The 15,184-nt window shown below is 41.0% G+C and overlaps 1 protein-coding gene and 1 long non-coding RNA gene across 15 annotated transcripts in view; one reads left to right on the top strand and one right to left on the bottom strand.

The window, feature by feature from the left end:
• Positions 1-1,269: 1,269 nt before the first annotated feature.
• Positions 1,270-15,184, bottom strand: part of PLEKHS1 (pleckstrin homology domain containing S1) — a 31,241-nt gene continuing 17,326 nt past the window's right edge. For 2 of the 9 annotated variants that reach the window (XM_054522898.2, XM_063727768.1), the window contains 8 exons: positions 14,021-14,096; positions 13,008-13,124; positions 10,869-10,988; positions 8,635-8,741; positions 7,975-8,142; positions 7,103-7,204; positions 5,697-5,832; positions 1,270-3,828 (listed from right to left, as the gene is read on the bottom strand). In XM_054522898.2, the coding sequence (XP_054378873.2) occupies positions 3,649-3,828; positions 5,697-5,832; positions 7,103-7,204; positions 7,975-8,142; positions 8,635-8,741; positions 10,869-10,988; positions 13,008-13,124; positions 14,021-14,096 (1,006 nt within the window). In that variant the 3' untranslated portion in view covers positions 1,270-3,648. Of the gene's footprint in view, positions 3,829-3,985; positions 4,146-5,678; positions 5,833-7,102; positions 7,205-7,932; positions 8,143-8,634; positions 8,742-10,868; positions 10,989-13,007; positions 13,125-14,020; positions 14,097-15,184 lie in introns of those variants that run through there. The other 7 variants (XM_024253815.3, XM_063727767.1, XR_010141619.1 and 4 more) reach the window with 6 other exon arrangements.
• Positions 11,754-15,184, top strand: part of LOC129048356 (uncharacterized) — a 65,287-nt gene continuing 61,856 nt past the window's right edge. For 3 of the 6 annotated variants that reach the window (XR_008510633.2, XR_010141623.1, XR_008510634.2), the window contains exons 1-2: positions 11,767-11,959; positions 12,164-12,269. This is a non-coding gene — a long non-coding RNA (uncharacterized LOC129048356). Of the gene's footprint in view, positions 11,960-12,163; positions 12,270-15,184 lie in introns of all 6 variants that reach the window. The other 3 variants (XR_008510632.2, XR_010141622.1, XR_010141624.1) reach the window with 3 other exon arrangements.

Raw genomic sequence — 15,184 nt, 5'->3', positions numbered from 1 at the left:
AGTTCAAGACCAGCCTGGCCAACATGGCCAAACCCAGTCTCTACTAAAAGTACAAAAAAATTAGCCAGGTGTGGTGGCGGGCGCCTGTAATCCCAGCTACTTGAGAGGCTGAAGCAGGAGAATCAGTTGAATCTGGGAGGCGGAGGTTGCAGTAAGCCGAAATTGCACCACTGCACTCCAACCTGGATGACAGAGTGAGACTCTGTCTTAAAAGGAAAAAAATCTGCATATATTTATATAATATATAATATATTATATAATATATATAATATATATTATATGTTATATATATAATATATATTATATAATATATATTATATATATAATATATAATATATGTTATATATAATATATAATATATTATATAATATATGTTATATATATAATATATAATATATTATATAATATATGTTATATATATAATATATATATTATATAATATATGTTATATATAATATAATATACATATATAATATATTATAATATATATTATATGATATATAATATATATAATATATGATATATAAATGTATAATATATAATATATGTATATTATATATGTATAATATATGTATAATATATGTATATAATATATAATATGTATAATATATGTATATAATATATAATATGTATAATATATGTATATAATATATAATATGTATAATATATATTAAATATATTGTATATTATATATAATATATATTAAATATATTGTATATTATATATAATATATATTTATATATAATATATAAAATATATAAAAAATATATTATATATTATATATAAATATACAATATATTATTATATATTTATATAAAATATATATATAATATATGTATATAATATATATAATATATGTATATAATATAATGTATATATATTACATATAATATCTATATATAAAATATATATAATGTATATATATTATATATATATAATGTGTATATATATATTCCCACACTTATAAAAGTGTGTGTTATAAAAGTGACATAGGCACATTGCAAAAAAAAGTATTCAAACATTACAGAAATGCCTCTCTTCCCATGACCAACCCTGATCATATTTCTCAGAGATAACTCTTACTAAAAATTTGATTCTAAGTTTTAATTTTTAAAAAAAGCATGTAGAGCAACAGGAGAACAAAGAACACCTGTGGAGTGTTTACTCCTGATCAGGCAATGTACTTACAAGGAAACCTCACAGTAGCCCTGGGAGGTACAGACCTCTCACCCTAGTAAGGGTTGAAGAAATTAGATATACACATATACATACACACAAACACCAAACATTTATTTGTACAAAAGTGGGATGATGTTATCCGTATTATACAACTTGATTCTTTCATTCTTAATATATCATGAACAATTTTACAGAACTGTGCATGCTGAACATTTTAACATCTGTAGTGTTCAATGATATGAAATCAGAATTAAGCAATACTCAAATGATTTTTTTTTTTTGAGATGGGGTTTTGCTCTTGTTGCCCAGGCTGGAGTGCAATGGCATGATCTCAGCTCACCGCAACCTCTGCCTCCTGGTTCTAGTGATTCTCCTGCCCCAGCCTCTCAAGTAGCTGGGATTGTAGGCATGTGCCACAGTGCCCAGCTAGTTTTGTATTTTTGGCAAAGACAGGGTTTCTCCATGTCGGTCAGGTTGTTCTCGAGCTCCCGACCTCAGGTGATCCACCTGTCCCGGCCTCCCAAAGTGTTGGGATTATAGGCATGAGCCACCACATCCAGCCTGATTTTTTATTATTACAAACAGTACTGCAGTAAACTACTTTTTTTACATGTATCTTTGTGTATTTGTGTATTTCTGTAGGATAAATTTATAAAAGTAGAAACAGTAGATCCAAAAGGGCATGCGTTCTCACATTAAATAAGAAATCCCCAAGACCGGGTAATTTATAAGAAAAGAGGTTTAATTGGTCCACAGTTCTGCAGGCTGTACAGGAAGCATGGCAGCATCTGCTTCTGGGGAGGCCTCAGGAAGCTTTCACTTGTGGCAGATGGAGCAGGCGTCTTACACGGCAGGAGCAGGAGGAAGAGAGTGAGCGGAGAGTTGCTGCACACTTTTAAACAACCAGATCTCACGAGAACTTACTATCACGAGAATAGCACCAAGGAGATGATGCTAAATCATTCATGAGAAATCCACCCCCACGATCTCATGATCCAGCTGTCTCCCACCAGGCTCCACCTCCAACACTGGGGACCACACTCAACATGGGATTTGTTAGGGACACAGATCCAAACCATATCAGCATGTAAATGAAAAATTTTTCATACTTTCCGAACAATCTGGATAACAGGAAATGAAATGTATTTGAATGTCTCTTCTAAGTGCTGAAGGTATTTTCAAATCCAAGTTCAAATATGAGGCTGGCATCTGGACATTTGTTTCCCAGAGCTGGTTGTAGATTATTGGTTCTGCAACTGAACGGTTATGAAACTTGGAGAAACAAAGAAGGTACGCCTTTCATTGCTCTGGGGCTTGATTTCTTCCACGTGAAGCAACAACATGGTAAAATACTCTTTCTGAAGCCTATTTTTGCTCTAACACTCCCCGATTTGGTTAGTGCTTTAGCTCTCTGCCTTTGTTTTCCTATTTATAAACAAGAATTTTAATCCTTTGGCCTTCCAGGATCAATTAGTCAATGGATCCATTAGTGAAGAATTTTCAACCTTGAAGTGCTAAGTAGTTCTGTTATTGCTTGTAGAGCAAGCTGATCTTGGCTGCATATGATGTAAAACTGCTGCGACTTCTAAAATCGTTGCTGAGTCTTTAAGAGAACAAGATACTTATTGAATCCAAAAGGCCACTCTCTCTCAGCACTCTGGCCTGTGGGGTTGAGGAGAGGCAGGTGTTTGGGAAGGGGGTGTTTGGGAAGGAGGTGTTGGGGAAGGAGGTGTTGGGGAAGGAGGTGTTGGGAAGGAAGCGTTGGGGAAGGAGGTGTTTGGGAAAGAGGGGTTTGGGAAGGAGGTGTTGGGAAGGAGGGGTCTGGGAAGAAGGGGTCTGGGAAGGAGGGGTCTGGGAAGGAGGGGTCTGGGAAGGAGGGTTGGGAAGGAGGGGTTTGGGAAGGAGGTGTTTGGGAAGGAGGTGTTGGGAAGGAGGTGTTTGGGAAAGAGGTGTTTGGGAAGGAGGTGTTTGGGAAGGAGGGGTTGGGGAAGGAGGGGTTGGGGAAGGTGGTGTTTGGGAAGGAGGTGTTGGGAGGGAGGTGTTTGTTTGGGAAGGAGGTGTCTGGGAAGCCTGATTGGGTATCACATCTCCCTTGGGAATCTTGCCTTCTTGCAGTGAGTATTTGCAACTGTATGTCCCTTAACAAAGAAGGAATTGTGTGGACCACATCCTCACAGAACACAGCATGTATTACATGAGGGACTGACCCAATCTGTGTCTGTGGTGTTTGGGACAATAGCTGAGATAATAAGGCCTTCCATTTCCCCCAGGTTCTCCAATCATGCCACATGACCCTCTTAACATCTCTGGTGCAATAACCAGAGAGGGGATAGTCATCCCCATTGTTAAGATGCAGATGCAGAAATTCAGAGGGGGGTGCCAACTGTCTCCTATCACACGGCAGCAGCAGGGGGCAGAGCTGGACAGTCCAGCTCCATCCTGGTTCTGCTGCCATGGGTCTGGGGTGTGTTACTCCCTGGCTCCTTTCTGCTGGCTCTTTTTAATGGCCGGACTCCTCTTGGGAGCCCTGTTCAGTCTAGGCTTATCCAGCTGAGAAGGTGCAGCCCTTTGGCATTTTGAGGGACACATACAGGATGCAGCATGGAATGTCTCTGAATTTGGGATCCTGCCGATGGTAAGCTTTAATTTCTAAAACACAAGAAAGAAGAAAGTTAAATGGCTAAAGATTATCTTTAAGATTGTTGCTTCCCAATCTGTCCTCATTCGTACCCTTGGGAGCTGGTTTTGAAGAAAGTCCTGCAGTGAACTGTAATATCTGGGCCAGAAGAAGACAGGGATGACTTACTTGGCTAGTTAGGTGGAAGGTGGATTTTTATATTCTGGCATCCATGCCAGGAGCTGCTGGGCCGGGTGCGGTGGCTCTCGCCTGTAATCCCAGCACTTTGGGAGGCCGAGGCGGGCGGATCACGAGGTCAGGAGATTGAGACCACGGTGAAACCCCGTTTCTACTAAAAATACAAAAAATTAGCTGAGTGTGGTGGCGGGCGCCTCTAGTCCCACCTACTCGGGAGGCTGAGGCAGGAGAATGGTGTGAACCCAGGAGGCGGAACTTGCAGTGAGCCGAGTTTGCGCCACTGCACTCCAGCCTGGGCAAAAGAGCTAGACTCGGTCTCAAAAAAAAAAAAAAAGAAAGTGAATGAATGTGTACTTGCTCTGCCACTAACTATTTATGTATCTTAGACAACTCACTCACTTGTCCTCACTGGGATTACTCATTTAGGGTAATGAGTAATAGGGATGGCACAATTTGTGTGACCAACGGGATTATTACTTAGTGCAGAAGAGATAAGACGTGTTCTTAATATAGATATGCTACACAATCACAAAATTCCCAGAGCTGGAAGAAATTTGGAAATCATCTAATACAACGGTTTTCAGAAATTTGAAGCCAAAGAACTGTTTCTTAAGGAAAGCTAACAGGAAAGTCCAATATTTTGGACTAATCTTTTTTTCATAAAAGATAAATGTAAGCTTCTCCAGTTGAAGACCCAGCATACTCTCTCCTTCCTCTCCTCTCCTTTCACCTCCATCCTGGGGATGCAAGAAGCACAGTTTGAAAACCAGCCTCTCACTTTAGTGAGAATAAGCTGAAGCACAGAGAAGGCAGTGAATTTCCTAAGGTCACAGGGCTAGTTAGAAAGAAAAGTAGACCAGAGAAGGAATTAACACATGAAGACTGCAGTGATATGCAGGACAATAGCTAGTCCTTGAAAAAACAACATACTTAGTGCATACCCATATAATATTAGGTGTGGTCTGTTGTTGCTGTTTTTCTTTTGAGACAGGGTCTCGCTCTGTCTTCCAGGCTGGAGTGCAGTGGTGCAATCATAGCACACTGTAACCTTGAATTCCTGTGCTCAATTGATCCTCCTGCCTTGGCCTTCCAAAGTGCTGGGATTACAGGTGTGAGCCACCATGCCCAGCACCACATATTATGTTTAATTCTTGTAATATTCTATGAGGAAGTTAGGGCTGTGACGATTTCTGAGATGAGAAAACTGAGGCTTTAAAAAATGGGCTTGAATAACGTTCCATGGTCAGTTGTAGTAGAAGTAAAAGTAACTCATAGCTTTATTGAGCACCTAATATGTGCCAGTCACCTTTGTAAGCACATTACACATATTACCTCATTTAATTATCCAACAACCAGCACCATGATTAGTCATAATTTTACAGAAAAGAAAACTGAGCACAAATTGGTTGAAGGAGCTGTTTTGGAATCCCTGCACCAGTCTCATTCCATGCAAGCTCTTTTTGCTACATCATGCTGATCTGAGGTCCTGAACCCAGGTGCTCTGTCTCTTAGCCCAGTGCCTTCTCCCAATGCTACTTGATATGAAAGAGTCCTGAAAGCACATTCTGTTATTTGCACTTGGTGGTGGAAGAATGAGGAGCCTTGTTTGTATTCAGGGCACTTCTCAGACTCCATCTAAGACCTTGATCTTTTTCCTTCTGGTACTGATTTGCCCTGTTCAGGGCTGGTCAGTATGACTCACCTCCTTCTGGATGGACCGGGTGAGAAACAAGGAGACCTCCTCAAGGCTCTGGGGCTTCAGGTCATTCACTGCCAAAAGATGATCTCCGTGGCAAAATATGCATCCCAAACGTGGGGGGCCTTCCCACTGAGACACACTGCAGTGGGAATACAACATCCAACACCAGTGTGAGGCTCAGCTGGCCAGGAGGGCAGGGGACGCATGGAGTCTACCGGGTCTCCTGATTCTAGGTCACATGGCACCACCTCTGAAGTAAACTATCTCCTTCTGTTTAGAGTATTGTTTCCTCTGTCACTACAATAGGAGCCTAACCCTTCCTCCAAAGCCCAGCTCAAATTATACCACCCTTACAAAGGCCCATGAAATCCTACATCCCATTCCTCTGCTATAATTCATCTCCCCTACCCCTGAACTTCTATTACATTGTGTGAGTACCTGATTTGTTACATTTTTAAATAAAATGCATTTTACATTTACTTGTTTTTGTGGTTTTCTTTTTTTACCAGGTTACATGACCCCAGAAGTATGATGTCACCTTTTTGTTTGTTTTGTTTTTTAATTTTTAAAACCCCGTGGTTCCAAGTAAAGAAAGAGTGCTCAGCGTTTGTTGGAAGTGAGGGTGTAATGATTACACAATGAATATCTAATGAACAAATAAGTGAATTAAGGAATGAAGCAGCTCAGTTATGGAGGAGTCCACAGTTTCAGTCAAGTGTATATTGAGCCTTAGATTGTGGACTATTTAAAAAAAATGGAAGGTGTGGTTCCTCCCTTCTTAGAACTTATAAGACAACTAATGTGTAGTGTTTACATTAAAGAGCTTTCTTCCCTTATGAAGATGAAATCTTCCATCAAAATAAATTACAAAGTCTTTTAAAAAAATGCCATATCAAATAGACAGTGATTGCTTTAAGAACATTCTCTGCCACACAGTCTTTTGTGTCTGTGTCCATGACTAGCAGTTTTGTTTTTTGTTTTTTTTTAACCTTGTATCTGGAAGTCTTAGAAGCTGATATGCTTTCTTCTTTTAGGCCTCTGATTCTTGTTGACTTCACTAATTTCACTCATTCATCAAATACTCATTGTACAGTGATTGGAAATGATGTCCTTGGGCCATCTGTATCCCCGCCCATTCTTCCTCCCTTCGAGGAGTCAGAAATGGCTGCTTCCTGAACTTTTGGGTCCTGTTATTCCCTCCTTCACCTCCCAGCTGACTTTCCTGCACAATAAGACCCTGATTTCTGCCTCAATCAAAGACTTTTTTGTAACAACAGCGAGACAACAGTCCAAGCTCCCCCGCCCCAACCCTAGTCAGTGTTGCCAAATACACTGTTTCAAGATGTAATTGTTGTCTTCAAAGCTTCCAGCCCCATTTATCATCCACAACTGTCAAATCTCCAACCTACCATATCCGTCCTGCGGCTTCTGTGAGAGCAAGATAGTTGATGACATCAGGAGGAGAAAGGAAAACGTTCAGTTTCTCCACTTGGCTTTCATCAGGGATATTACTGTGAACAAGATATTTGTAAAAGTCACATCAGGCAACTGGCCCTGGCTCTCAACTGTACTTTCTGAGTAGACTTCTGGCCTCTATTTCTGAGATGATATTGTCCAGGTAAAGGTTGTCCAAAACATTTGGAGAATAATATAAATTTAAGTTACTGAAAAATCCTCTTGGGATGTGGTAGTGGATGGTAGGCTATGGGAACAGAGGGAAAAATGGACTCAATTGGTTATATAACTGTCCACATCAAGCCAGTCTGCATATTTCTCTGCTGGAAATGATTCCATAGAAGAAGGCATGGAAAAGACTTAAAATTACATCAATCGTACCAAATGCTCTTGGTATCACTTAAAGCCTAAATAACCCCCTCCTGGTCTATAACTAAGCCTCATGCAACTTGCATGTCCGTAATTACACTCATGGGAAAACTGAGTGACATGCTACTCAGATGGGTGTGGATCCCAAGTCCTGAGACATGAAAGAGTAGCCAAGGGGGAATTTTAAAAAATAGCTGAAAATGCCACCCCCAGCCCCAGGGACTGCTTTACTTAAGCTCTATCATCCCTTCTCCTTGGCCACAACATCAATGACAGGGAGAAGATGGTCAAGTTTTTGGCTGACTTGGAGATTTTTAGGAGCAGCTTTAAAATTTAAATTCTAAGTTAAAAAAAAAGTGAGAGGGAGCCTGCCTTGCTCTTAGGGCCCATAAAGTTTTAGAAATTAGAGCTTTACTTGATTAATATAGACAATTGCACAACAGTTAGTGAGGCCGACCCCTTTTGGTTATTTGTGGTCTGTGCTTCCATATCAGCAGGGGAAAGACAACAATCAATTCCTGAGCCTTGTTCTTGCAGGTGGAGGCCCCCGTCCTGGGTCTCTGGAAGGGTCTGGGGTTCCTCTTTGCTGCTATCCACAGATTCATGGGATGTCTCTTTGAAAAAACTGGAGTATAAGAAGTTAAAACAAGCCCAATTTTAGCATGTGTTTTTACAGTGTTCCCCTGTGTGTGTCAGATTTAAGTAGCTAACAGCCATGTGAAGACTAGCAAGGTCTTGAAGTATGTCCAACTACCAGAATCACAGCCACAGCTAGCATCAAATTCAACAAACTTTCCTTCTAAAAATGGATATGGAATCAAAATTGCCCTTTACAGTGTTTGGAGGACAGAAGTGAGAGTGTGAGAGACATAAATGCAAAGTAGAAGATAACTTCCTCAGGAGACAGAAAAGGTCCTGAGGATGTCATCGGTGGTTTTCTGTGGGAAGAGACATGACTCCCTCATTTTTTGTGTGTTGAGACGACTGAATAATATGTGGAAACTGGTCTCTGGTAATGTTTGGCATCAATTTATCAACTACTAAAATGAACTGACAATCATTGTTCCTTAACAGCAGATGAGCAAACATCAAATTTTTAAACGGTACTTTGACTTACTAGGATTCCATTGGCTCATAATGACACTCGATTCTTCCAGAGACCTGGTCTGGACCATCAGTTTCAATGGATTCACCAGAATCACTGGAAGCAATGATATTATCCAACTGTAGATAAGAGGAATAGATGTAAGAATCCCAGTTTACTGATAAGTCAGGTACCTTCTTATTTGTAGTATTAACAGCTCTGGGCTCTGACATAGAGGTACAGTTTCCAGTGGATGAATGTGGTTCTCATTTGAGAAATATCAACCAACCTTACCTCCGCAAGACTGAACCAGCAAAGCTTCTGGAGGACTCAAAGTCAATTTTCTTCTCCTGGATCCCTCATGCTCCTGATACAAATGTTATTTCTATTGAACTAAATTGCTGTTTATCTTTCTGTTTCACCATTAGGCACTTAATGACATAAAAGCATTTCCCCAATCAGTTCTACTATAGAATCATGGCACTTGGCTGGGACAAAGACTTTGACACAATGTGAAGCTGGTCTCAGGTTACTATGCTCACAGGCAGCCCAAGTGGCTTCAGGGACACTACAGTGTTCTAGAAAAATACTGCCCTTAGGAAGCTCTCAATAGCCCCCTTAGAACAAAGAGAGTCACTTGTGGCAATGATTGCTCAAAAACCCTAAGGCGTACCTAAGTTCACCGTTAACCCATAATGGAAACCTTCCTTCCAGTCAAGCCAGTCTTCCCATTGGCCCCCTGCAAATGGTGCTGTTCCATCGCCATGTTCATGCTCTGTTCTTCACCTCGAGTGCCATCTTTCCTTTTGGCCTACTGAAATCATGTTCAGGCCTGGCTGAAGTCCCACAGCCCACTCTGATCACCTCAGCTACGGCAGAGCTCTCCTTTCTCTCAATTTCCATTGCATAGTTTTTTTTACTTATTTATTTATTTATTTATTTATTTTTGGTCTTTTTAGCGTAGTTTTGTCTGCTTTACTAGACTTTACTTATCATGAAGTACCTAGCAAAGGCCAGGCCTATAACTGATGCTCAATACACATCTGATTGGTTGGCTGAACTGTCATAAAAGACTGCATCCTAGGAAACACAAATATGAAAATATTTTGGTGAAAGAAGAACTCTGTGCTCAAAGGAGCTTGGGAAATGCCATGTGTTGTATCTGACTTGACTATTTACAATGCACCACTGCATACTAAATGCTCTGAGGATTCTGCTAAGAAGCTTGTTTAACTTATTTTAACTGGGTGTTTCCGGAACTTATTTGACCCCAGAATGTTTCTTTTATATAAACATATGTCACCATCTTATGGAAAACCCCCAGTTTGGGAAATGACGCAGCATTCCCACCCTCCATTCTGTCTTCCTATCTCTCACTTCCATTCTCTTCTCTCTATAGTCCATGGCAGATATAGCTACTCGGTTAATACTAATGGAGGATAATTCAGGTTTTGACATTTCCCAACTCAGAAGCCATCGCTTCCCCTATGCTGTCTACAGAATGAAGTCAACTTGGCATTCAGGACCCATCATGGGCTGGCTCTTTTCTTCTGTTTATCTCCCACTATGCCTTTCACGCACTCTAGGTTGCAGCCTCACTGAACTATTCCCCATACATGTATCAAATGGCACTTCATCCCGGAAGCCTTCCTTGACTCTGATAGAGAAAATCTGTTCTTTTTCTATTGCTTCTGGAGCATATGGACCATGTCTTTTGTGCAGCATTATCGTGTGGTAACTGACAAGACTATGCACTCTGACAGCAGGGTGATGTCAGGCTCATTACTTTAGCCACCATGCCCAGTACAGTACAGTGACTACTGCTCAGAAGGCATTCAGTAAGGGCTTCCTACTGATCAATAGACTGATCGATACACAGCACACTACTGATCACATTATTCTTTCTGCTACGAATGCACAAAGACTCCTCAAGGCAATCCCCCACATCCAAATTTTACTCATCATGTATGGTCTAATGTCATCTCATCCCTGAAATCTTCCTAATCTTTTGTTTGAAAGTCATCTCCTCCTCCCATTGCTCATGCACCCCTGGTATTTTATAAGCATCTCTCTTCAGCATAGAACCCTTCTGTCTTGTATTACAGCTGTCTCCTAGTCAAGTGTCAGCGCCATGAGCACGTCATCTGTATTTGATTTACTTCTGTGTTCCCACTGACCATAGCCTAATATTGCACGAAAAGTGCATGGCAGGGTTTCCGTAAATATTTGCTAAAGAAACAAATGATGAATGGACAAGAAGGGGTTACCTCTAAAAGAACACTTCGAGGAGTAAGATAATGATTCTCTTCCTTCACATCTTGAGTGGCTTCTGATAAATCTTGTAGGTGAGCTTGCCTAAATCCTGGAGAAGTTTGTTCCATTAAATGCTGAAGAAAAGAGATAAAAATGCTTTGCTTTTTCTTTGCAAGAGATAGAATTAAATCACATGCATTCTGGAAAAGCCGTAATAAATTAGTTGGGTTAAAAAAGACCAGAGGGTCTTCCAAGATTACATCCAGAAGCTCACACAACTTGAACTTGCCTCTTGAGTCTGGGTCACCAATGAGGGTGAAAACATATAAGCACATCACTCAGGCTTTTTTTCTCTACCATTTGGAACAGTCACTCAGAATAAGTGGTTTTCTCCTGTGGGTGGTATTCTTTTTTTTTTTTTTTTGAGACAGAGTCTCACTCTGTACCCCAGGCTGGAGTGCAGTGGCGCGATCTTGGCTCACAGCAACCTCCACCTCCTGGGTTCAAGTGATTCTCCTGCCTCAGCCTCCTGAGTAGCTGGGAATACAAGCACACACCACCATGCATAGCTAATTTTTGTATATTTTTTAGTAGAGATGGGGTTTCACCATATTGGCCAAGCTGGTCTCAAACTCCTGACCTCGTGATCCGCCCATCTCGGCCTCCCAAAGTGCTGAGATTACAGGCGTGAGCCACCATGACCAGCCCTGTGGGTAGCATTCTAAGTCACTAAGCTCTGGAGTTGCCACCCTCATCTTTTTCCTGTAATCATCCAGTGCCATCTAAGAATGTAATTAACCCAAAATCAAGGCGTTGCACCTTTCCTGTTCCTGCTCCATATTTTTCTTTTGTGTTCTGTTCACACACTTCTATTGTTTCCATAGCAATGGAATTTGGTTGTGTTGATCATGTGATAGTATGAATTATAGGTTTCCAGGTGATCGAGATTCAACCACTATTGCCTCCCCTTCCCCATAGATACAGAATATTCTACTAAAGTAGCTTCTTTGCATGGCAGAAAAATTCCAAGAACAATGCCTCAGAGCAGGGAGTTTGGAAAAGACCCTGAATGTTCTCTAGAAAAAAGTCAAGTTTTAAAATATAGGTATGTTTAAGTTCTGTCCGTGTTTTAAGCTCCAAGCTCATAGAGCCAGATCATGCTGAGTTGGGGGTAAAGGAAGCCCGCTTAATTTAACCAACAACAACACCACCACCCAGCAAGGCAAATAGTACTGTTAACTCGAGCTGGTTTAACAATCACTGGATCTATAGTGTGAAAAGGCAATATGACCAATAATGTTATCTCTAGGGGGAGGGAGATAGCATGAGTGAAAAGCAAGAGGCACTTACGGAAAAGGGTGAAGCTTCCTAACTGCTGCATACCACCGTTTCTACTCACTAAATGAAGAACTGAGGTGAGGTGTTTGGCATGGTGAATTTGATATGCTACAAAAAGCTTTCAAAATAGTTGGAGAGCTACCAACTAGATAAAATAAGGGACTAGGACTCATTAGATGTGCTTGGTATACATGGACAGGGTAAAGTCAATGGATAAGTCTCTAAGAAACAAAATAGTATCCGTGCCAGAGAACAAAACCACTCAGCATGTTTATGACTAATATCCCAAGTTGGGAACATTGCAAATCCAAGAAAGCTGAAGGTCCGGTTACAAGTCGCTTTCAAGAGGCAGGTACATGAAGTGATAGACAGCTTTAATGAATGAGAAGTGAGATAGATCAGGGCAAAGGGAAGAAATAAGAAACTCAGCCTTTGCCTGAGGAGTACAGACAGAATGGGCAGAAATCAGGTAGTGTCTGGGAAATCTTTTGGCAGAGGGATCTGTGCCCTCTGTGTGAAAGAAAGGAAGCAAGTTGCCAGCTAGGTTTTGGTTTAGCAAAGGGGTCTTACCTTAGCATACCCAAAGCATATCAAGAGCATCCAAAATGAATGAATACACTGAGAGGTATTCAGGGCAAGCCCTCAGTGAGGCTCATCTGTGGTATGGGATAAACATCAGGGCTAAGAATCATTCTTATAGTGCATCGGGCTTTGAGGAAGGTGGGTATGGTTAAATTCAATTGCTAATTGGTAAGATTTTTAGGCATTAGTTGATCCCAGGTGTGGTGTCCTGAGAAAGAAGTGAGCCCCATTACCTTGTCTTGGAGACCATTTCTTGGTGAGCTGGAGCCAACAGCCTCTGATGTGCTGGAAGGGCCAAGGAGAGGGCTGGGGTAGAAGAGGGTTCTTTTATTACCCAATGAGAGTTCCTCCTGCTCACAAAAAAAGGAATCAGTCAGGGCACAGTTGATCTCCGTCTGGAATGAAACGGCAGCCTCTCTACTGGGCTCCTTGCCTCCCGTCTTTTCCCATAGCGATCTAACATTCATGCCGCTGGCCTGCCAGCATTATTTCACCAAGACAAGAGCCAAACTTGTCTCTCTCCTGTTTCCAAACCCTTGAGGACATTTAGCCTGACCCTCAGAGATGAACAGTGTTTCCCTCAACTTGTCTCCTCAACTGTGTCTCTTTCTGACACCCTCCATCCCAGTTCCCTTTGCTCTAATCACTTCAGTCTACTTGAAGACGTGCCTTGATTTCTCCTTCTCTTTGGCTTTCACTGTAAACATGGAACAACCTAGAAAACATGTCAAAAAAAGATACCCAGGGACCAAAGTTCCATCTGTAAAGGTCTGCCCTGAGAAAGGAACATTAGCAGAGGCCCTTTTGAAATAAGTTTAAAACTTAAAACTACTAAGCACATACATGAAAGAGACATTATATTAAAAATGCAAGATACATGTAAAACATTTTTATAGAAACTGCCTTAGACTTAGTCATTCAAAAGGGAGCTTGTCATGCACCTTGAATAACAATGATGGAAAATACTATATTCTAGCTACTACTTAAAAATGCCACAGTTAACTTTTCTTCCCTCTACCACAATAATAAAAATCTGAAGTGTCTGTATTTTAGCTCTCTCACAAAACACAAAAGAATATTTTTCTATTGTTAATCATAAAAAGTAATAAGGATGTACATTTTCTCACTTATTTATTCCTTGTATTAAAGCCAGTTGCTAAGGAGGCAAAGGAAAGCTACCATTGTTTTCTATTGAAAGAGGGTTGTGTTCAGGTGCCCTGTTATGTTATTAGTGATATGGAGTCACCTCTGTGTTCTGCTGTGTTGCTTTTATATCCTGGCGAAATGATGACATGAAGGAGACCCAGTCTTTAATCTTCTCCCTGTTGATAGGAATAAACTTTCAGTTGGCATGTGGCAACAATAGTGCCTGTACTCCTTTTGAACCAGAGAAGGATTCTTTTATGAATGTTAGAACGGCAGTGAGAGCAGGTACCAGCGAAATAAGAATTTTTCCTAAGTAGCTTAAATGGCCTCGCCACCTCCACATTTGCACACTAGAATTAATGCTCAGCCACCTCTGCAAGGAAAGCTCAGAGAAAGGGAAGAAAAGTAGAAAATAATAGTAGTAATCACAGGGTTTGGGGCTTTCGGCTTTGACACTGATTTCCTTTGTGTTCTCAAGCAAGCCTCCTAACCTGTCAGTGCCATTTTTGTGTAACTATGCAGGTGGGCCTTCCCTTAGGGAGTGCATGTGTTGATGAAGAATGTGCTTGAATGAATTTGTATAATCACATCTTTTCTATGGACTCACAGGACAACTTAAAAGAAAGCTTTGGTCAATCTGAAACAGATCAGGGTTTTTCATATGTTGGCTTTGGCATTGTCTGACTCCTCTGCACAGTTTCTCCCACACCAGCTTTGCCTCTCCCTCAAGCAGATAATCATCCATGAAGAGTCCACTAGGCACCTTTGCTAGGACCAGAAGCCCCTCTTAAAAACTGCAGACTCCTTTGGGGGCAAGCCTAGTTCCTCCCTAATATATGTAGCTTGTGTAGATGTTTTTGTATTGGGTTCTTTCACATGGAATGCTTCTGGGGTGATGGTGACTGTTATTGGTTGAAATGTACTCTCCCCGCCGAATTTGTGTGTTTCAACTTCCATATCCCAATACCTCAGAATGTGACCTTATTTGGAAAGAGGGTCGTTGCAGATGTAATTGGTCAAGATGAGGTCATACTGGAATAGAGGGGGCTCCTAATCCAATATTACTGATGTTCTTATAAAAAGGGGAAATTTGGACATGGAGCTATGCACACAGGGAGAACAACATGTGAAGACTGGAGTTATGTTGTCTCAAGCCAAGGGAACTACCAATAGTTAGGAGAGGCCCCTGGAACAGATCCTTCCCTGGAGTCTTCAGAGAGAGCATGGCTCTACCAATACCTTGATTTCAGACTCCTAGCCCCTG

The sequence above is a fragment of the Pongo abelii genome, chromosome 8 (genome assembly GCF_028885655.2).
Source record: "Pongo abelii isolate AG06213 chromosome 8, NHGRI_mPonAbe1-v2.0_pri, whole genome shotgun sequence".
Taxonomy (NCBI): domain Eukaryota; kingdom Metazoa; phylum Chordata; class Mammalia; order Primates; family Hominidae; genus Pongo; species Pongo abelii.
The sequence above is the reverse complement of the archived record's forward strand: the minus strand, read 5'-3'. Positions and strand labels throughout refer to the sequence as shown.